Below are 24,014 nucleotides of genomic sequence, written 5' to 3'. Positions count from 1 at the left end.
ATGTTATGACTTTGTCACTTCATAACAGATTTGTCGCTGTTTAGTTACGTATTTAGGAGTTGCTCGTAATTTACTTATTGAATTTATTTACCAGTACGGTTGTACATAGGGTAAATGTGTTTGAAAGTTGTGGTTTATTTGGTATGCTTGCTCCCAAACAACACTTATTTTAGTGCTTTTGACACCGCCGGGCCAGATTGAATGGTACTGCCCAGGTGTCGAAAACATAATGAGATTCATGGGGCAGCTGATGATGGAGGTATGTTGGATTGTTGGTATGGCTGTGGAATAATATTATAACACATCCTTTTGATATATATATATATATATATACATACACACATATACATACACTTTTCTATTTTTCTCTTGACCTCCAGACTTATACTAGACCCTGTGTCAAATATTTCATCTCATCTCAATAACTACAACTCTCTCAAACTCTCCATGTTTAATCACATCTTTTGCGGAACAAACCTGCACAGATGATTCGTTTGAAGTGCTCAAAGGTTAAATGCTGTACATTAGCTATCTCTCCTTCCATCAAACTGACATTCCCTGCACAGATGCACACTGTGTCACTCATCAGATGTTGACATGATCATAGAGCAATGTGAAATGAAGTGTTTTAATTTCAAGAACACAACACAGTGCCCAGTCTGAGAATTGAACCCACAACCTTGCGGTCATGAATGCAATACCTTGTAACAGTTCTGAGTTCTGGGAGCAATAGTGATAGTGAAGATTTTGTTGTGGTTCTGATAATGAAGGTTACAGCCATGTTGACAGTGAATAATGGTTGTGTTGATTTAAAACATTTTAATATTTTTTTTTAACAGGTATTCCATCAGTTATGAGGTGAAGCGTTCCAATTGATCCGATCAACAGAAAAAGCTACTCAATTATATTAAGATCTCATAGGCTATAAAGACTATGGACTGCATATGAATGAAAATAAATAAATAACCCTTTCTACTGTAGGTACAATGCCTGAAATATTTTAGGGGACAGGGAGCTAGCTGATTATATCGACCCCTATGCTCAACTGGTAGTTATTTCATTGACGCTAAATTGATGAAAAATCTGAGCAGAACAAAATTAATTAATAAAAATTAGATAAATAAAAATTATTTTGGTGTTCAATTATTACACCCTCCACATCCCCACAATCACCACACTCCACTCGTTAAATCAGTGTTATCAATAATGACATCATCAACAAATTATCACACGTGTTTTCCTCTGACTCACCTCTTGGAATTTTTATAAATATTTGTATATAATTACATGTGCATTTGTTTATTTACATTCATTTCACAGGAAGTCGTGGACAGAGACAAGCAACAAAATTTTGGAAATATATCTGTAAGTGTTTACATGTTTAACAAAATATGTTCCAAAAATCCACATGTAAAGTCAACAGTTTGTATATTTTGCATTAGTGTCTGATATTTCTCAGCCAAAAAGATCAAAACGAAATAATTTCCAAGTAAACAATAATCTCAACAATCATTTTGATGGATATTTCATAAGTTAATTCATAAGCATTTTTATAGTCATTCTGTAGTGAATTCATCATCTTATTGTGACTAAAATAAGTATTCCTTCAGACAACATGACATTTTGTAGTCAATCCAAAAAGAAACCTATAACAGTTGTATGGTCAGTCCATAGTTCATAAAATATACCATCATTCATTTTAAGAGGAAAACATATCTCTTGCTCATGTCCAATGTATAATAAAACCAAATTTTATGTACAATTTATAAAATGTTTTATGGTAAACCCACAAAATATCTTATAATAAATACATAATTCTTTTTATGGTGGTTTTAAAATAAAAGAATGAAGGATTCTATGGTAAGTTGTTATATATTTTATGAAGTATGTGACACAATATATGAAATATGTTATATCATCTCTTCATAATGAATGTTTCATAATGCATTTCAGTTTGTGAAAATTTATTGTTATTTAAGTTTCTTCATTTGAATCTGTCATTTTTGTTGTATCGACTTACAATTCACCATCAAATATGAGCAAATTTTTATTTCCACTTACAAAAAGGATATATGCACATCTGTGTATGCACACCAAATGCAAACACACACACACACACACACACACACACACACACACACACACACACACACACACACACATTTATGTACATGGGTAAAGATGCAAGTTAGCATTTGTCTGAAAGCAAATAGTAACTTAACCCTCTTGGACCTGGGCCCCTATGTCTAACTTTACCCCACACCTGGGCTACCGAGCAAGCAATATATAACAGCATATGAAGCTCAAGCGCAACGATTTCAGGCAAACTAATGGACAGAATTAGGTGCATCTTCCTTTTCTACGTGTGCTTTTTATTAGTGCTTTACCAGGAATCCAGCAGAGATTTGTACTTTTATTAATCCTGTTATGCTGTATTCCCATTAGAGTGGGAATACAGTAAAGCAATTTTGCTCCTCAGTAAAAGTAATATCATCATCATCATCATCGTCATCAGCATTATCTTTTAATGCCGGTATAGGTTAGATAGTGTGACAGGATCTGATGGGGCCAAAGATTGCATCATGGCACCTTGGGCAAGTGTCTTCTGCTAAAGCCTCGGGCCGACCAAAGCCTTGTGAGTGGATTTGGTAGATGGAAACTGAAAGAAGCCCATCATATATATATGTGTGTGTGTGTGTGTTTGTGTGTGTGTGTGTGTGTGTGTCTGTGTATATATATGTTTGTGTGTCTGTGTTTGTCGCCCCATCATCGCTTGACAACTGATGTTAGTGTGTTTACATCCCTGTTACTTAGCGGTTCAGCAATTGAGACTGATAGAATAAGTACTAGGCTTACAAAGAGTAAGTCCTAGGGTCGATTTGTTTGACTAAAGGTGGTGCTCCAGCATGGCCGAAGTCAAATGACCGAAACAAATATAAGAATAAAAGAATACAAATATACCTACATAAAAAAAAAACCAGTAAATGAATCTCAGTCGGCTTCAAAGATAATTATTCATCTGTTTCATCAAATGAACTTCTGGTTGAGTATTCCATAGACATGAGTATCCTTAACCCTTTCATTACCATATTTCTTCTGAGATGCTCTGTGTTTCTTTCAATTATTTTAAATATAACAAAGAATTAAGTAAAATAACTTAGTTATCATTCAGCTAGTGTTAGGAACATAAATTGTAACTAAAGTTTGGTGGAAGATTTTAATTCAAAACTTACGAAAACAAGACATTTGTACTCAGAGCCAGAGCTGGTTTCAGGTGGGTTGGTAACGAAAGGGTTAATGTAATCCATGGACAAAATCAGCCTGACACAGTGTCTGACAAGGTTGGGCTATTGGACTAAAGTGGTGGTTTTCAACCAGAGTCCATAAAAGATTTTGGGGGTTCCACACAACAAAATTTAAATTGAGTGTCCACAATAGTATTTTAAGGGTTCTTGAAAAAAAAATTGCTTCAGATGTATGTATTGCAAGAAATAACTTGGTTTCTTTCTCTAGCATTTTACATAATGCAACTACTAACACAAGTGAATGTGTGAGAAACAAAATAGGAATTTTGAAAGAAGTTTCTATAAAACTAGTTTTTAAACAACAAATGCAAATGGGGAGGGGTCTACTAGAATAAAATAGTAATCAAAGGGGTCTATGGGTGAGAACCCCTTGACTATAGGTACAATTCATTGAACAGATTTTCCATTCAGTTTTTATCAACATTATGTCTCTCACAAGGCTTAGATTTACCCAAGGTTATGAAAGGAACAATACTTTCTGAAGATGTCATGTAATGGATTGAACCTGGGATCTTGTGAGTGCAAAGCAAACTTCTTAACTGAGTGCCCAAGCTGTGTCTAAACATACATTACACATGTATAAATATACACATGTGTGCATGCAGATACAGACACACATACACACCTACATTTATAAGTACAAACATAGATACATTTATATATACACACACAGAATCATACATAAATAAATACATACAGACACACAAACATACATACATACATAGGATTCATAAACAATAGAAACTTTAGTCAATATATGGGAAGTACATCTTATCTTTTATATATTTAATGTCATTGTCATTACCTAAAGCTTTATCTCTTATCTACTTTTGTCGGCAGATAATTGTACGTGTGTGTGTGTGTGTGTGTGTCGATTCACCAGAAGCAATAAATTACAGGACTCAATACAAATGCAGAGTATTCTTTAATAGATTATAACTGAAAGGCTCCGATTTCCAATACTCAGAGTTACTCATTTCCAATCATTAGCTAGTTAACCGAACCTGTCTTTCTTTAGAATGGCCAATAAAGGGGATTTCCAAGTTCATTTGTCCCTTGTCCCTTTCTGTTAATCCTTTCCATTTTCCATTTTGAATTTTACATTATCTATCAACACTCGCACCCCTATGTGTGAGTGTTGTTTTCCCCCGTGTCCCATTGCAATACTTCTAACTCTCTCTTTCTCACTCATGCCTTCGCCCCTTTCCTTTCCAACACTTTTTTCTGCAAAATAGGGGTAGTTTATCCTGTTCAGGCTATATTATTAGCATTATCCTGCGATTGAGAATTTTTAAATCACTTCTTTAACTTTATAACAATATCTGTTGCAACACACGATTTCACATCAAGAACCTTGCAGAACAAATTCATAAATATATTTTAATCCCACTTATTTTATTTTCAACCTTCTCAGTCTCATTAATATTGCTTACACTACACAACAAAGTTATTTACCCTCACCCAATAACTAACATACTTCTTTTAGTTGGTTTCAATTTATAATTCCGTCATATTGTTGACTGCTCAGACTTAGAAGACAATTATTTTGTTTCTCTAGCATAAGAATTGGTTTCACACTTTACTTTCCATAAATGGAATGTACCTCTTTTCTGTCTGTCTGTCTGTGGCTATCTGGTCATCATTTCGTCTTTCTTTCTTTCCTCCATCTAAACTGTTCTTCATTGATATTTCGAGGTTCTGAAAAGGTCTCTCTGGAAAGAGTTTGCATTCTGCAAGCAATCATTGATATATATATGCATATATATATATGTGTGTATATATATATATATATATATATATATATATGTAGGATATCACTATAATAGGCACAGGTACGACAGTGTGGCACCTTGTGCATGTATCTTCTATTACAGCCCTGAGATGGTTAATGCTTTCTAAGTGAATTTGGTAGAAGGACACTAATTAGGAAGCCCATTATATATATATATAATATATATTATATATATATATATATATATATATATATATATATATATATATATATATGTATGTATGTATGTGTGTGTATATATATATATATATATATATATATATATATATATATATATATATAGATAGATATATATATATATAGATAGATATATATATAGATATATATTGCGTGTGTCTTCGTGTTTATGTTTGCCCGCCCCTCACTACCACATGGCAAACTGTGTTGGTTTGTTTATGTCTCCATAACTTAGCAGTTCAGCAATAGAGACTGATAAAATAGGTATCAAACTTTAAAAACAATAAGTACCAGGGCTGATTTTTTGGGGGACTAAAATCCATCTAAGGGGTACCCTAGCATGGCCACAGTCCAATGACTGAAACAAGTAAAAGATAAAAGATGAAAGATCATGCAATGAAATCAAAAAAGAAAATGAATAAATTTACCATAGTTTTTTCGGTAAAAAAATTCCATGTGAAGGCATCAGTTTTAGCATGTTCTCTCTTTAGAAATACTGGCAACAAAACAGTTGAAAGTGAATATATTTTTCCTCCACATAATTGTTAAACAAAGTGAAATTAAATGATATTTTGAACTTCATACAATGTAATAATGAACATTGCTCTTAGTTGATAAGTAGACGTAGATTGTAAAATTACAATGAGAGTTCATGCGGAATTTGACACAAACCACTCTATCTACACTATCTAGTTATTTCTCAATGCATTTCTAGTAACATCTAAACACGTCAACAAAGTTTTAAAACTGTGTTACTAAACCTCCTTAAAACAAATATTTCCCATTTAATCCCCCAAAATGTAAAACCTGAACAACCTTTAAAATAGTTTTCACATGGTAACCCTAGCTCCAAATATCATGCTAGATTGCCAATGACTTCCAATAAATTCAAAAGTTTATAGAATTATCAGTGCTTCGGACAAAATGCCTGGCAGCATTTCTTCCAGCCTCATGACAATGCCCGATTGTAAATGAAAGAAAATCAATATGAATGACATTTGAAATTATTCATTTTCTTTCTTTTTGAATTATCTGTGGTTGATATATATATATATATATATATTCAGCTTTTTTTCTTTCCTTCTTTAAATTAGGTCAAAATGTATACAAGACTTGATCCGGAGATTGAAGAATGCCTAAAACAATGTCAGCTGCAGAATTCTGCTAGTCCTATGACCAAGCAGTATTTGAAGCTTAATATCCTGAATAAAAGACATGCCAATGGGCTGAACCCGATTAATACTACATTTACTGGAGAGAAAAAATATCAAGTGAGTTTTACTACCTGTTAACCCTTTAGCATTTAAACTGGCCATATCTGGCCAAAATAATCTACCTGTTTTATCTTCAAACCTGCCGGATACCACAGTATGGATACTGTCTGGTGGCATGCTCTACTCTAACCACAGGACTGACTAATACCTTATGAGTGAAACTGGGAGACAGAAACTGAAAGAAGCCTGTTGTGTATGTGTGTGTTTATGTCTGTCTGTCCGTTTTTCTGTCTGTCTGTCTGTCTGTCTGTCTATCTATCTATCTACATATATGTATATATATATATATATATATATATATATATATATATCATCATCATCATCATCATCATCATCATTGTTTAACGTCCGCTTTCCATGCTAGCATGGTTGGACGATTTGACTGAGGACTGGTGAAACCGGATGGCAACACCAGGCTCCAATCTAATTTGGCAGAGTTTCTACAGCTGGATACCCTTCCTAACGCCAACCACTCAGAGAGTGTAGTGGGTGCTTTTACGTGTCACCCGCACGAAAACGGCCACGCTTGAAATGGTGTCTTTTATGTACCACCCACACAAGAGCCAGTCCAGGGGCACTGGCAACGATCTTGCTCGAAAACCCTACCAGGCCAGTCAGGCGGTACTGGCAACGGTCACGCTCAGGATGGTACATCTTATGTGCCACCTGCACAAGAGCCAGTCCAGGGATATATATAACCCATGCTAGCATGGAAAGCGGACGTTAAACGATGATGATGATGATGATGATATAAGGAATAAAAGAATGACGGAATGTGTAAGCATGCGTATGACACGTGAAGCGAATAATGAAAATAATGAAGTTGGTGGTGGAAGAGGGGATTTATTCTGAATGTTAATGATGACTGCTTTGTCTTTGTGAACAGTTGAGACCTGATGAAGAGATAAAGAAAGAGAAACGCCGAGAACAGAACCGGAGAGCAGCTGCTAGATGTCGCAACAAGAAAAAATGGGAAGAAAGGCTTTCTCAAGCTGTAAGTAGTCGATACTTTACTAATACTGTGTGGGTTAACCTCTATACTTGTCAGAGGAATATCTTGAGCTATATATTACATTATTTGTATTTCAATTACTCGCTGGTATGTTAGTTTGGGGCAATGTTTTGAGATGGTGCTAGTGTCATCATTTAGACGGAAGAATATTATATGAGACTTTGTTGCATCTAGGGAGGGTCATTGGGCCAATGATAAACATACACACACTGGGTCTATTTCATTTCTTTATTATTTGTTAATTGGTCAACTATTTAACCAATGAGCTATTCAATTCTTTGATTGATCAGTTCATTAATAATCAATCAATCAGTTATACATCCCTGTCAAAGTCCATACATCACCATTTGCAAACTCATAGGTAACATACACAATGGGAAGAATATCTCTCTGAAAGATTCCTGCTTACAATAAAATTGCCAGTCAAAGTGGTCCATGTAATGGAGAAGACTTATAAAACATAAACAGACAACATATTGTAACCTCTCATGTTTTATATACTAAACTTTCTGAAATGCTGAATAAAAACCTGGATTTTATTTTTCTTTCTTTTATCAATTTCAGAATCTCTTCGAAGAAGAAAAAAAACAAATAATGTTAAAAAGTATTGTAAGGAAACTTACAGATATGAAACAAAATATGGAAAAGCTATTGTCTAATGTCACAGATGAAGTTAGAGACATCAACTACAATGAACTTTACGGCCATTCTAGCTTCAGGGATATTACTCAGAACTGGATAATGCAAACATATCACCAAAAGGAAACATACGAAGGAAATCACATGATTGATAATCCTATCAATAACACACCCGCACATACAAATACATTGAATACTTATCAACAGCCAATTTATTATCCATCAGCTTCCTTTGAAGCAACCTCTTCTGTAAATGTTCCTGATCAAAAATATGATCAATCTAAAATTTCTTCAAACTTTAATGGTTTTTATTGCTTCCCTGGATCAAATAATCTGCATAACAGTGGAAATTTCAATAGCTGCACAGACATTTCAAACATGTCTCCTTCCAGTGTTATGTCTGGTTCACAGCATAGTCTACCTTGTTATGATTCTGCTGGTTCTGAGACTGCTTTTGACTGGAGTGATAATGAGAACTCCCAAACATCGTCTTTTGCAAATGACAACACAAATCTTGGTTCATCATTTTATGTAAATAACAACATCAAACAGGATGATATACTTACTGATATATATAGCAACATTGACTTTGGTGCACCTCTTGATGTAAGTAATGGTACCAGCTTCACTAACAACATTGATTTTAATGCTTTTCCAAGACTAAACAGCAACATCAACTATGGCACTTATATTAATATAAGCAGTCATGGATTTCTTGACAGAAATAGCAACTTTAATTTTGGGACTGCACCTGTAAATAACATGCAGTTGGAGAACACTGATTTCATTTGGAGGAAAACTAATTGCTGCAATCAAAACATGGACAAAATATTATATCTACAACCCGTTGAGGGATCCCCCACTCTGAATGAAGACATTTTATATAAGATTGAGGATATATATCCACCCCAATGTGTACAAACTCATAACAATGATCTGTCTTACTTAAAATGAATTCTAAAAGTGTCAAATAGTAGGACATACAGGAAATTTGAACCAAGGACACAGGAAAATATCAATCCCCCTATTTAAAACCATTTTAACATAATCCACATTTCCAGCATGGATGAGAATTTAATAGGGAACATTGTCTCTTACAGCAGTAGAGGGAATGACTACAAGAAATCTCACTAGTTAAATCTGTGGATAATCTAACTGCCAGAATATTCAATTACCTGTCTCCACACATAGCTCCATATTACTTGCTCCTTCTGTTGTGATCAACACTAGGACCTGGGTCTATGGGTATACAGAAATAGAGTGGACAGTGAGGAGAGCACATGTTCAGGCTGTTCCCCTATATCATTAACTACTTCATGCCAGAGTCTACCTCATCATCATTGTTTTAATGTCCACTTTTCCATGCTTGCATGGGTTGGACAGAATCTGTTGAGGCAGATTTTCTATAGCTGAATGGCCTTCCTGTTGCCAACCCTCACCTGTTTCCAAGTAAGGTAATATTTCACCATGATCAGAAGACTGGAAATGGAGGACACTGCTTGTATGATGGTGACATTCGTTTACAACTATCACATGAATCTAAGGCAAAGTGAGAGTATCTGATGCATGTGCACGCACACATGCACACACATAAACAAACCAATACCTATTGTTGAGTGGTGGTGGGGACAAACACAAGCACAAAGACACACACACACACATTAACAAGCTTCTTTCACTTCCTATTTACAAAATCTACTCACAACTCTTTGGTCAGTCCGTGGGTGTTAGTAGAAGACCTGAGTCCATGATGGTCAGGAAGTTCATGGGAGACGTGGAGTGTGTGAAACAAGAGATCTGTGAGTCGCTCTCATTTGTCTCTTACATGCCTCTGGTCAGCTCAGTCAGGGTTGACTAAAGGTAGTCATACAACAATAGCAACTACAACAACAGCAGCTGAGATTATTCAACAACTACACAAAACTATATTTTAAAAAGTACTCCGATATCTTCAAGTTACAATCAGATTATATTATAATAATACAAATCTGAAAATAAATGTAAAAATACTCAAGGAGACTTTTATATCTATTTAACAAATTATTTAACTTATTTATTTTTATCTATATTGCGTATTAAAATTTCTTCGATAAATAATACATTTCAACAGTTTTTATTTATTCTTCTCATCTCACCATACAGGCACAAGCATAGCTGTGGGGGTTAAGAAGCTTGCTTTCCAACCAAATGGTCTCGGATTCAGTCCCACTGTACGGCACTTGGGGAAAATATCTACTACTATAACCATGGGCTGCTCAATGTCTTGTGAGTGAATTTGGTAGCCAGAAACTGAGTGGCGGCGAGCTGGCAGAAGCGTTAGCACGCTGGGCGAAATGCTTAGCAGTATTTCGTCTGTCTTTATGTTCTGAGTTCAAATTCTGCCGAGGTCGACTTAGCCTTTCATCTTTTCAGGGTTGATTAAATAAGTACCAGTTACGCACAGTCTGGCGGCACTGGCAACAACCTCACTCAAATGTCTTTTCACGTGCCACCGGCAGGAAGGTGACGTTGGTAACGATTACGCTCAAATGGTGCTATATAAGTGCCACTGGCGCGGAAGCCAGACAGCTGCTTTGGCAATGATCATGAACTGTGTTGGCATAATTGCTAAGCTGCATGCTAATTGGTCAAAATGTTTTTATGAATAAAATACGGTCACACCCACTAAGTTGTGACATCTAAACAGTACTCTGATAGGTTAAAATACAGTTCATAAGATTTATGATACAACTTGCTGGAGCCTGCTGGGAAGTATTTAAAGGAGAAATTCAAGCATTCTACTACAGTTATCAGTTGCGAAGCATAGCTGTTGGTTAATACTGCTACTAAATAAACCTGAAGATTGCAGAAAGCATAAAAGTACTTGTCTTATAATATGTAATGTTGTATAAATTGTAAAATTGTGAAAAATGCAAAAATAAAACATAGAACATAAGTGCTGGCATGACTGTGAGGTAGGAAGCTTGCTTCCTAACCAAATAGTTCCGGGTTCAGTCCCACTGCATGGCACCTTTGACAAGTGTCTTCTGCTATATTTCCAGGTTGACCAAAGCCTTGTGAGAGGATTTGGTAGACAAAAACTGAACGAAGCCTGTCATGTGTGTGTGTGTGTGTTTGTGTCTGTCATTGTGACTATGTTTATCCCCCATCACTGCTTGGCAACCAGTGTTAGTGTGTTTATATCTACATAACTTAGTAGTTCAGCAAAGAGACCAATACGATAAGTAATAATCTTTGAAAAATAAGTCCTGAAGTCAATTTGTTCAAACTTGTATTTTCAGGTACATAAACATACATACACACACACACACACACACACACACACACACACACACACATATATATATATATATATATATATATACACACACACAAACATACATATATGAATATATACATACATATGTAAACTTATATACATAAGTGAAGATGAGGTGATTGGATGATAAGAATACAAGATAATAAAGCCATCAAGAAGACCTTTCTGAATAGATTTTATCAATTTGGGTTTTATCTAGGACTGTGGAAAAATAGAATACACCCCCACCCCCATCAAAAGCATTTTTATTCTCATTTGAACGATAATGTATATGTTATAGGAAGGAGCTATTTGACAAAATAGTTTGCGGGATTTTGTTATGTTCGTATAGGTGCTGGCATGGCTGTGTGGCTAGAAGGTTGTTTCCCAACTACATGGTTCCAGGTCTAGTCTTAGTGTGTGGCACCTTGGGCAAGTGTACTCTACTATAGCCTTGGATCGACTGAAACCTTGTGAATAGACTTGATATTTGGAATTCCGAAAGAAGCCTGTCATATATACGTGTGTGTGAGTCCTTGTGGCTGTATTTGTCTCCCACACCGGTTGACAACTTATGTTTGTTTGTTTACATCCCTGTAACTTAGTGGTTTCATAATAGAAACCAATAAAATAAGTTCCAGGCTTAAAACATAAGTACTGGAGTAATTTCGTTCAGCTCAAATTTTTCAAGGCAGTGCACCTCAGTCTAATAACAGATAACAGGAAAAGATAATAGATAAAAAAATACATTTTCTGGTACATAAAATGCACTTTTTTCCCCTCCAAAATACACTTGAAAAGTACCCCTGCATCTCACATGTTGAAGGTCAGGCTCTGAGTAGACTTGGTTCCTGTTATTAATAGACAATACAGGTGGCAGTGGAGGTCAGAGGTGAAATTCGATTGTGTTAAGGTAAGTACAGGAACTTAGCCTACTACAATAGCTTACCGAAAGAGCATCAGCCTAAATTTTCAGTGTTCCTATACATGAAAATGTGAGATATTCAGCTTGGCAATTCGGGGTAGAATAAGTACCAGGTACAAAAAATAAATAAGTGTGTAGGTTGATTTGTTCAACTCTATCCTTGAGGGTAGTGCCCCAACATGGCCAGAGTCCAATGACTCACTCAAGTAAAAGATGAAAGGTATGCCTTTCATAAAAAGACACTTAGAAAATACCATCGTTTAAAAAAAAAAAGTATTTTATTGGCAGAATAAAAAGTCGATTGAAATTTCTAAGGTAATTGATTTTGTATTTTTGCCCTGGAACATAGCAAATTTAAGATACTGAATCCGAGCTTGAAACATTTCAACAACTGAATTCCATCGTAACGATACACACATCATATAGAACGACATGGTATAAAACCATATAGACACGATATTTTTTTTATTGAAGTTTTGCATAAACAACTTTCAGAAGCTGTAGATAACGATTATATCGGAATTTAACGTAAAAAAGAAAAATGGTGTGACGTTCACATACGTACAAAGTTGATGGGGCGAGGCACATTTGTGTAGGTATGCCTAAAAACTGTTATACCTAACTTCCAAAGTCGTGTAAGAAAGTTTTGAAAATGATGTTCATTAAACCATATATTTGTGTTACAATTTGGGATCAGTGATCTTCCTACGCGGAACCCTCATTAAATAAATCAGAGAATCCTGGATTTAAAGTCCAACACGAAAACTTTTCAAAACAAATACTTGACGGTCACATTTAGGTTTGCCTTTTCTTCATTCGGCAGTATTTAACTGCATTTAATACAATTACCGAAACGTATGATTCGTTAAGAGTTATTAGGCTTAGCTTTTGGTCCCGGCAGGAATGCTTTTCTTTATACTAATTAAATACAGAAAATTCTGATTTCTTAAAAATACGACGATACGAAAACAACTAGAAAGCTATGTTGAAATTCAACACGTTCGCATGAACAATTACTTCAAGACGCATTGTCAAATATTTGGTTTGAAAATGTTCTCAGTCCTGAATATTCCAATATCACTGATCATGATCGATAATAAATAAACGAATAAATATTTTCATAACTGTCATGTAACATCAGAAATTAAACCGCTGTTGATTTCATTCAGAAAAAGAAACATACATTAAAATACAAGACACTTTCTTTGTTCCCTGTTCTGTTGTATAAAATGAACGATACTTCATACCTTCCAAGATCGAATCAGTAATTCTTAAAAACTAAACTGTTATCGAATTTCTTTAATTTCCTGATGAACAAAATTTTTATATTAATTGCATCCGAGAAGTATAAGGTCTTTCTTCTTTCGTTATTATTATTTTTTAATTATTCCACAGAAATAATTTGTTGAGAGAACAATTGTTAAGATTTTCATTCGGTTAATCCAGTAACTTTTTCGCTGAAGTTCCACAACTTTTTAGCAAGTTGTTTATCCAGTGCCTGCTTTGCCCATTCGTGTCTCCGGCATTCACTGTAGTAGTAACCAGATTGGTTTTTCGTCTCTTCACTAACAGCACAATATATAACAGTTTGACAACCTTCTTGGCAATTCTTTATAAGTAATTTGAAAACATCGACCAGTGATTTCAAAAGAGATGAATTTAAAAGGTTTCTACTTATATCTGTATTAACTACACCTGGGTGAACATAATATATGTTGATATTAGTGTTTGACATTCGATTGCGAAATTCACGGCAAAATAAAGCACATGCTAACTTACTGTCACTGTAGGCACTGTGTTTTTGGTAAAACGTTTGTCTATTCGTGTTGTTAAAATCGATTTTCCCGTATTTGTAAATCGCACTCCCAACAAAAATGACGCGGGGTGAATCAGACTTTTTTAATAACTCCAGTAGAAGATGTGTCAAAAGGAAAGGACCAAAATAATTGACCCCCATATGCATTTCTAGGCCATCCTCAGTCTTAGCATACGGGTGGAAATAAACACCCGCGTTGTTTATAAGGATATCCAAAGAGGTTATATGTTGTTTAATATTCTTGCAGAATGTCCGGATGGAATCGAAGCTTGAGAGATCAAGTTTTTCAACAAGTACAACACCTGAACCTAATTCACTTAATTGTTTCGCAGCCGATTTTGCCTTATTTACGTCCCGACATGCGAGGATCACTCGAGCCCCTCGTTGTAATAAATTACGGGCTGTTTCGAATCCGATTCCACAGTTAGCTCCAGTAACAATAACTGTTTTGCCTTCCAGTTTAACAGGGCTGGTGCAGGTGGCTCCTTTCATATAGTAGCGAATCGATAATGGTAAAATAATTGTTATGGCTACACCTGCCAAAATTGTCAACAACATCATTAATATACTGAGATTTCGATAGAAACTAGGACTAACACACCTTTTCACGGCACAGATTTTACAGTTCTGACGTTTATAGTACAAAGGTGCGTGAGAACTACATAATGATCTCACAACATGTACTTCTTCACAATCGGCGCATTGTAAGTAAGCTCACGTGCAAACGTGTAAGTTCATCTTTATAATGAACAAGACAAATTTAAATATTTTCATCTCCATTTTTCTGAATCTCACACTCAGCTGGAAGGACAAGCATTTATTTTCCGCAGCCTGCGCATAAGAACTGCAGGCGATGTTTGGGTTTAACATTTAGGTTTCTCGTAATTTATTTGCTACCAGCGTGCTTGACAGCAGTCGGAGACTTTTTTTTTACAGTGTACTGAGGCCCGCTTGTTTGTGATAGGGGACAATTCAAGTTTGTTGTTATAATAATAATAATAATAATAATAATAATAATAATAATAATAATAATAATAATAATGAAATTATTGTATACAGTGCTCAGGTGCACTACAACTTGTCAAAAGTGCGTATAAAGCATATGTAGTATTGTACAAATATCTGGAAAGTGAACAGTGTATGAGTCAGATACATGCTTGCATGTGTATGGAAGGGAGACTTCTTCATGTTATTATTGAACATGAGAAAGTTTAATTGTATTAGATAAAAATTATGTTGTTCAGCATCATCATCATCATACGCCTGCTTTTCATTACCTCACTTAGAAACAGGTGAGGGTTGACAAAAGGAAGACTATTCAGCTATAGAAAATCTGCCTCAACAAATTCTGTCTGACCCATGCAAGCGTGGAGAATAAATGTACTTCAAATAAATACAAGTATTAATTTACTATATTAAGGTATATTTAAGAGTGTGCGGCTAATGTATATAATATGGTTATGTACCAAAAGTAAATTTCTTGTACTATGTATCAGAACTTTTTTACTAACTTCAATCATTGGAAGTAAGCTACAGTAACATATCAATAAATTTAAGTTAAGCAGTTCAACCCCAGTATTCATTTCAGTCTAGTACTCATTTTATCGATCTATATTTATTCAACCACTATAATACAGTACCGTACAAATCTCAGTCACTTTAGACTACTGTAAATTTCTACTAATAGCCAACTTATAAGTGGATGTTTCGTATTGTGATTTTTATAGTTTAAAACATTGGCCCTGCTGGAGCCGTGTCCATACTCAATCTTTATATTTTGTAGTAGGTGTTCTGAATGAAACGGAAAGATGTGAGACGACAACCAAAAATGACCGTGCAACAATTTGGGGCTGCCTCACATAAACCAATCAAGATACAGCGTTTTCAAACAGAAAAATGTCTATAATGAAAATTTATTACATAATGTTCGTTTTAAGAAGTTACTGTACATTGTTAACATTTTGTGTGGCTTCCCTTAGCCTCAATAATTGTTTCAATGCGCCTGGGAAGAGACGCGTACGAATTGCGTGGATTCTTCTGACAAACTGTTCTCTTTAGTTCTGTCCAAATTTACTAGATGATATTTAAATCAGGGCTTTGAATTGGCCAATTTTTCAATACGGTAACACCTTCATCAGCCAGACTCTGTTGTGTTGCATGCAATCTGTGGCATGGAGCTCCGTCATGCTGAAAAATCTCATCTTCATCCAAGTCTGGTATCGAATTGGATGTATTGGCACTGGACATATTTGGCACATATTTTCCCTCCAAAATACATTCCAAAAGAACCCCTGCACCTTACATACTGAAGGTCAGGCTCTGAGTAGACTTGGTTCCTGTTATTAATAGACAATACAGGTGACAGTGGAGGACAGAGGTGAAATTCGATTGTGTTAAGGTAAGTATTGGAACTTAACCTACCACAATAGCTCACCGAAAGGGCATCAGTTTAAATTTTCAGTGTTCCTATACATGAAAATGTGAGATATTCAGCTTGGCAATTCGGGGTCAGGTGCAGTTTTTTTTCTCCTCCACCGGTCAGGCCTGCCAAAATGGAGGTGCACCTTATTTGCCTGAATATATGGTAATTTGCCAGTTCATACCCTACCAAAGTTGACTTAGCTTTTCCTTTTTCCACTGTCAGTCAAATATATATTAATCAATGAATTCAGTTCTTTTCTTCCTCTAAAAGTTCGCTCTTATTTCAGAAATCATTATTTACAAGTCATATACAATTAGGTGCAGGTATGGCTGTATAGTTAAGAAGCTTGGTTTGTAACCTCGCGGTTTCAGGTTCAGTCGCATGGCACGGTACTTTGGGCTATTGTCTTCTACTATAGCCTCAGGCCAAGCTATGCCTGTGAAGGTATTTGGCAGACAGAAACTGTGTGGAAGCCTGTCATATATGCGTGTGCAAGTGTACCATTGTATTTGTTTCTGCCCATCTCTTAACAACCAGTGTTGGTTTGTTTACTTCTCCATAACTTAACAATATGGCAAAAGAAACTGATAGAATAAGTACCAGGCACAAAAAAATAAATAAGTGTGTAGGTTGATTTGTTCAACTCTATCCTTGAGGGTAGTGCCCCAGCATGGCCAGAGTCCAATGACTCACTCAAGTAAAAGATGAAAGGTATGCCTTTCATAAAAAGACACTTAGAAAATACCATCGTTTAAAAAAAAAAAAGGATTTTATTGGCAGAATAAAAAGTCGATTGAAATTTCTAAGGTAATTGATTTTGTATTTTTGCCCTGGAACATAGCAAATTTAAGATACTGAATCCGAGCTTGAAACATTTCAACAACTGAATTCCATCGTAATAATACACACATCATATAGAACGACATGGTATAAAACCATATAGACACGATATTTTTTTAGTGAAGTTTTGTATAAACAACTTTCAGAAGCTGTAGATAACGATTATATCGGAATTTAACGTAAAAAAGAAAAATGGTGTGACGTTCACATACGTACAAAGTTGATGGGGCGAGGCACATTTGTGTAGGTATGCCTAAAAACTGTTATACCTAACTTCCAAAGTCGTGTAAGAAAGTTTTGAAAATGATGTTCATTAAACCATATATTTGTGTTACAATTTGGGATCAGTGATCTTCCTACGCGGAACCCTCATTAAATAAATCAGAGACTCCTGGATTTAAAGTCCAACACGAAAACTTTTCAAAACAAATACTTGACGGTCACATTTAGGTTTGCCTTTTCTTCATTCGGCAGTATTTAACTGCATTTAATACAATTACCGAAACGTATGATTCGTTAAGAGTTATTAGGCTTAGCTTTTGGTCCCGGCAGGAATGCTTTTCTTTATACTAATTAAATACAGAAAATTCTGATTTCTTAAAAGCACGACGAAACAAAAACAACTAGAAAGATGTTAAAATTCAACACATTCGTATGAACATTACCTCAGCACGGACTGTCAAATATTTGGTTTGAAAATGTTCTCATTCAATTAGTAAAGCCAGTCTTGGATATTCCAATATCACTGATCATGATCGATAATAAACAAACAAATAAATATTTCCATAACCGTCATGTAACATCAACAATTAAGTCGCCGTTGATTTCATTCAGAAAAGGAAACATACGTTAAAATACAAGATACTTTCTTTGTTCCCTGCAAGGGTTCTGTTGTATTAAATGAATGATACTTCACACCTTCCAAGATCGAATCAGTATTTCTTAAAAACTAAACTGTTATCGAATTCTTTAATTTCCTGACGAACAAGATTTTTATATTAATTGCATCTGAGGTCTTTCTTCTTTCGTTATTATTATTTTTTAATTATTCCACAGAAAAGAAGGGTAGCGTTACATTATAATTTGATGAGAGATCAATTGTTAAGATTTTCATTCGGTTAATCCAGTAACTTTTTCGCTGAAGTTCCACAACTTTTTAGCAAGTTGTTTATCCAGTGCCTGCTTTGCCCATTCGTGTCTCCGGCATTCACTGTAGTAGTAACCAGATTGGTTTTTCGTCTCTTCACTAACAGCACAATATATAACAGTTTGACAACCTTCTTGGCAATTTTTTAAAAGTAATTTGAAAACATCGACCAGTGATTTCAAAAGAGATGAATTTAAAAGGTTTCTACTTATATCTGTATTAACTACACCTGGGTGAACATAATATATGTTGATATTAGTGTCTGACATTCGATTGCGAAATTCACGGCAAAATAAAGCACATGCTAACTTACTGTCACAGTAGGCACCGTGTTGATGAAAAAACTCCTGTCTATTCATGTTGTTAAAATCGATTTTCCCGTTTTTGTAAAGCATACTCCCGACAAAAATGACGCGGGGTGAATCAGAGTTTTTAAATAACTCCAGTAGAAGATGTGTCAAAAGGAAAGGACCAAAATAATTGACCCCCATATGCATTTCCAGGCCATCCTCTGTCTTAGCATACGGGTGGAAATAAACACCCGCATTGTTTATAAGGATATCCAAAGAGGTTATATGTTGCTTAATATTCTTGCAGAATGTCCGGATGGAATCGAAGCTTGAGAGATCAAGTTTTTCAACAAGTACAACACCTGAACCTAATTCACTTAATTGTTTCGCAGCCGATTTTGCCTTATTTACGTCCCGACATGCGAGGATCACTCGAGCCCCTCGTTGTAATAAATTACGGGCTGTTTCGAATCCAATTCCACAGTTAGCTCCAGTAATAATAACTGTTTTGCCTTCCAGTTTAACAGGGCTGGTGCAGGTGGCTCCTTTCATATAGTAGCGAATCGATAATGGTAAAATAATTGTGATGGCTACACCTGCCAAAATTGTCAATAACATCATTAATATACTGAGATTTCAACAGGAACCAGGACTGACACAGCTTTTCACAACACAGATTTATACAGTTCTGAGGTTTGTCGAACGAAGGTGCGTAAGAACTACATAAACATCTCACAACATGTATTTCCCGATGGTCGGCGCATCGTAAGCTCACGTGCTAATGAGTAATTTCATCTTTATAACGAACAAGAGAAATTTTCATGTTTTCATTTCTATTTTTGTGAGTCTCACAGCTAGTAAGACAAGCATTTCTTTTCTGCAGCCTGCGTATAAGAACTGGAGGTGATGTTTGAGTTTAACGTGCCATTTCAGTTTCTTGTAAGCTTTCATGACAGCAGTCGGAGACTTTTTTTAAGGTGTACTGCGGGTCGCTTGTTTGTGATAAGGGACAATTCAAGTTTGTTGTCGTTGTTGTTGTTATTATCTAACATGAGAAAGTTTACTTGTATTAGATTAAAATTATGTTGCTGTTCATCATCATCATCATTTTACGCCTGCTTTTCAGACTTGCGTGGCTTGTTGAAATATCATCATCATCATCGTTTAACGTCCGCTTTCCATGCTAGCATGGGTTGGACGATTTGACTGAGGACTGGTGAACCAGATGGCTGCACTAGGCTCCAGTCTGATCTGGCAGAGTTTCAACAGCTGGATGCCCTTCCCAACGCCAACCACTCCGAGAGTGTAGTGGGTGCTTTTAATTGCCACCGGCATGAAGGCCAGTCAGGCGGTACTGGCAACAGCCACGCTCAAAATGCTGTATTTTACGTGCCACCTGCACAGGAGCCAGTCCAGCGGCACTGGCAACGATCTTGCTCGAATGTCTTTTCACGTGCCACCGGCACAAGTGCCAGCAAGGCGACGCTGGTAACGATTACGCTCAAATGGTGCTATTTACGTGTCACTGGCACGGAAGCCAGACAGCTGCTCTGGCAACGATCACACTTGAACGGTGCTCTTAGCGCTCCACTGGTACAGGTGCCATCACGATTTCGCTTGTCCCAACAGGTCTTTGCAAGCTGAGTTTAGTGTCCAATGAAGGAGACGTTGGCATGGGTGCCAGTCATCGAATTTAGTTCGATTTCGATTTCACTTGACTCAACAGGTCTTCGCAAGCGGAGTTTAGTGTCCAATGAAGGAAAGGTACGCATAAGTGGGCTGGCTACACCCCTGGCAGAGGCCTTGGATTTTGGTCTCACTTGGCTTGCCGGGTCTTCTCAAGTATTTCAGTTATAGATAAATGAATACAGAACAGCAAAAACTAAGATAACTGACCGATTTATTTATATAACTAGGTATTTTAATAAAAAATATAACTTGAAAATACAAAATATATTTCTTGGTGAGATACATTCCCTGACGGTAGTGCGTCACATCCACAGCTAGTCTCCTCCAGTTTCGCTCTATTGAGAGGTTCCCTTGCTCATGCCCACCCGGGTCGGGGTCAATGGGCTGGCATCTGTCACAGTTCCCGACCACTTTCTTGATGCTTCTCCTAGTGACGTCAGCATCAATCATCTTCGCTAGATACAGGGTCCTATCCACCCCCAAGTGGTGCATAGCATGTAGCTTCTTCAGTTCGGAGTCACCCAGCCGACACGCCCTTTTCACCCTGGTCAGTGTGTCCGCCCTGTTTCTCTCCGAAGGTACAAAAACCACGTTCAGCTTCAGTCCGAACTCGGCGATCAGCTCTCCCAGAACTCCTAGGCGGCGTTTCACCAACATCTCCGCGGCACCTTTCGTCCGGACTCTCTTCTCACTGGTAACCACTGTTCCTACCCAGCCGACCACGGTGGCCGAATCCATCCGGATCTCGATTGAGCGCAGCCCCCATCAAGTTCTTAACATGGTGGATCCTCTTCTTTAAAATATGTTTCATTGTATCTATAGGAAAGTGGGTTATACATCATTAGATGTATACCTGACTTTCCTATATAAAATTAAGAATATAACGGAACGCTGAACTCCAGACTATCAACTTAAACAACATTTTATTCAGGTGGTAAATATATACATTTTTAGCTCTTGTTGACAGTTGTTACAGCTTCTGTGTGTGTGAGCATAGTTGTTAGGACGTTGTTATGTAGATGTGAGCGAGCTGTCGAGTGTAAGTCCGAAAGATGGAGAGTGACAGCTATACGCGTAAAGAGACTGTCTCCAGGTTGGAATGTCAGAGACACTGCGTGACACGTCTATGCTCTATTGCTGGCCAGCAAGAAAGAGAATGAATTGAGCGGGAACGCTTGCTTGTTTAATTCCACGCATGCGTTACTACAGGGCTCCCTTGCCAGTGCGAGAAACGCACGATAATATAAAATCTGTTAGAACGCCTGAGGCAGGATGGCCACTGAAAACCAACCACAAGAATGTAGCACAAAACACACACAAAGAAAAATTAAAGAAATGAAATGTACACTCGTGTGATACATGCATGCAATGTACAAAGTGAAGGAATGAAAGAAAAACATGCAATATGGGCAGTAAATGCCACCTAGTAAAAAACAAATGAGACAATGAGAAAACAAATCGTGATGACTACTGTCCAGGAACTGGAATCACGGAATGTGAAAGTCTGAGTGTTTGTTTTTACTGAAAGGAAAGAAAATGTATGAGTGCACAAGTGTGTGTGTGAGAAAAAAAACACAGAACATAGTAAAAGTGTCTGTAGAGACAAAAAATCCAGTTCGTATAAAAGTTACACAAGTTGATTTTGAATGTCCATACTCAAGGAGCAGAGCTATAGTTGAGCGTCGGAATGCTAGTTGTGACCGGTTACCCGGTACGGAATATTCAATTCGGCTAGCTCTTACTGTTGTGCGTGAGTGGATAAATTCCACTCCACAGTGAAGATAAAACCGAGTGTGTTGATCTGGTGTGTCCCTGGTGGTGGGGTTGTTGGCGCACGACATTGTGGTAGACAGTACATTGATGGTGAAAACGTCGGCGCAGGAACTGTAATATAGCTGTGTTCTGTATGTGTGGTGGTAATGGGTCAGTTGAAACTTGGCGACGTCGGGGGGAATGCTTGTAGTTGGTAGTAGTAATTGTTGTCGTCACGGTGGTAATCTTGGTTGGCGCACGAAGCTGGTGGCGAAAAGGCTGCTTGGTGATAGGTGTTTGAAGAGGTACGCTTTTACAGACAGTCGACAGACAAATCTCTGTACGGCCATTAGCGAAAACCTCGAAGAAAAATTTTCTTAACCCAAGATGAAAAAACGACCGTGCGAACTCAAAAAGGAGAAATGGTGACGAATGGAAAAACAGAGGACTCCTTTTATTTAAACGTGTCACACGGTCGAACACCAAAATATATATCAAAGATGATATACAAGTAATTATGTTATACTACAGTAACATAGATTTCGTAAATACCAGTAATGAGACGATAGAAAAGACAACCGTATGAAATAACAAGAGATATTTAGTGTGGCATAAAAGATGTATGTGTATGTGAGAGTGTGAATGCGACATATAAGAACATAATAAAAAACAGGCCGTCTATATGTATGTGAGATATCACAGCAGAAAGAAAGTCAGTACACGAGAGTTTTATACCAAGTTCTTTTTTTTTTTGTACACAATTGGAAAGTCGCAGGCTGTAATTCTTGTCTGTTTTTCATGAGTGGAAACATCCACTCTAACAGAGGCGAGAAAAGAAACCGCGCTTGTTGATGTTGGTAGTTCAGTCTCCATGGCCGTATTTGTTCTTTAGTCGGGGTTCACCAGTTATAAGTTGGTAGTCCAGAGTCCATGCTGCGTTTGTTTCTTCGTCGAATCACCACTTTATAAGAAAGTGGGTTATTGCAGCTCAGCGGGCTGTGTGTTCGAATCACGTCGGGGGTCACCAGTATAGAAAAGTTGGTTATACATCATTAGATGTATACCTGACTTTCCTATATAAAATTAAGAATATAACGGAACGCTGAACTCCAGACTATCAACTTAAACAACATTTTATTCAGGTGGTAAATATATACATCTTTAGCTCTTGTTGTTACAGCTTCTATGTGTGTGAGCATAGTTGTTGGGACGTTGTTATGTAGATGTGAGCGAGCTGTCGAGTGTAAGTCCGAAAGATGGAGAGAGACAGCTAAACACGTAAAGAGACTGTCTCCAGGTTTGAATGCCAGAGACACTGCTTGACATGTCCATGCTCTATTGCTGGCCAGCAAGAAAGAGAATGAATTGAGCGGGAACGCTTGCTTGTTTAATTCCACGCATGCGCACGGCGTTACTACACATCTTTAGCTCTTGTTTGTTGTTACAGCTTCTATGTGTGTGAGCATGGTTGTTGGGACGTTGGTATGTAGATGTAAGCGAGCTGTCGAGCGTAAGTTCGAAATATGGAGAGAGACAGTTAAACACGTCCTTGCTCAATCGCTGGCCAACAAGAAAGAGACAGAATGAAGCGGGAAAGCTTGGTTGTTGAATTCCACGCATGCGCACGGCGTTACTA

General features: G+C 36.9%; 2 protein-coding genes and 1 pseudogene across 3 annotated transcripts; 1 reads left to right on the top strand and 2 right to left on the bottom strand.

Moving 5' to 3' along the window:
- The first annotated feature begins 1,300 nt into the window (after positions 1 to 1,300).
- LOC106880890 (uncharacterized) lies at positions 1,301 to 10,300 on the top strand. The gene is made up of 4 exons (XM_014931043.3): positions 1,301 to 1,365; positions 6,369 to 6,545; positions 7,435 to 7,542; positions 8,125 to 10,300. Exons 2-4 carry the CDS (start codon positions 6,375 to 6,377, stop codon positions 9,151 to 9,153), a joined length of 1,308 nt encoding a protein of 435 aa, XP_014786529.2. The 5' UTR covers positions 1,301 to 1,365; positions 6,369 to 6,374; the 3' UTR covers positions 9,154 to 10,300.
- Positions 10,301 to 12,681: 2,381 nt separating this feature from the next.
- Positions 12,682 to 16,936, bottom strand: LOC128249044 (retinol dehydrogenase 12 pseudogene; annotated as a pseudogene). The gene has a single exon (XR_016243580.1). The product of XR_016243580.1 is annotated as a retinol dehydrogenase 12 pseudogene (transcript).
- Positions 16,937 to 17,410: 474 nt separating this feature from the next.
- On the bottom strand, positions 17,411 to 20,753 carry LOC106880895 (retinol dehydrogenase 12). The gene has a single exon (XM_089359389.1). The coding sequence runs from the start codon at positions 19,556 to 19,558 to the stop codon at positions 18,611 to 18,613; it is 948 nt and encodes a 315-aa protein (XP_089215515.1). The 5' UTR covers positions 19,559 to 20,753; the 3' UTR covers positions 17,411 to 18,610.
- Positions 20,754 to 24,014: the final 3,261 nt, after the last annotated feature.

The sequence above is a fragment of the Octopus bimaculoides genome, chromosome 11 (assembly GCF_046866305.1).
Source record: "Octopus bimaculoides isolate indiv1 chromosome 11, ASM4686630v1, whole genome shotgun sequence".
Taxonomy (NCBI): Eukaryota; Metazoa; Mollusca; class Cephalopoda; order Octopoda; family Octopodidae; genus Octopus; species Octopus bimaculoides.
This window is presented reverse-complemented; position numbering and strand designations above follow the sequence as displayed.

Bases quoted from the DNA above. Each gene is read 5' to 3' on its own strand.
- LOC106880895 (XM_089359389.1), bottom strand. From the start codon at position 19,558: ATGATGTTATTGACAATTTTGGCAGGTGTAGCCATCACAATTATTTTA.
- LOC106880890 (XM_014931043.3), top strand. From the start codon at position 6,375: ATGTATACAAGACTTGATCCGGAGATTGAAGAATGCCTAAAACAATGT. The intron at 6,546-7,434 runs GTGAGTTTTACT...CTTTGTGAACAG, and splicing joins CTGGAGAGAAAAAATATCAA to TTGAGACCTGATGAAGAGAT. The intron at 7,543-8,124 runs GTAAGTAGTCGA...TATCAATTTCAG, and splicing joins AAGAAAGGCTTTCTCAAGCT to AATCTCTTCGAAGAAGAAAA.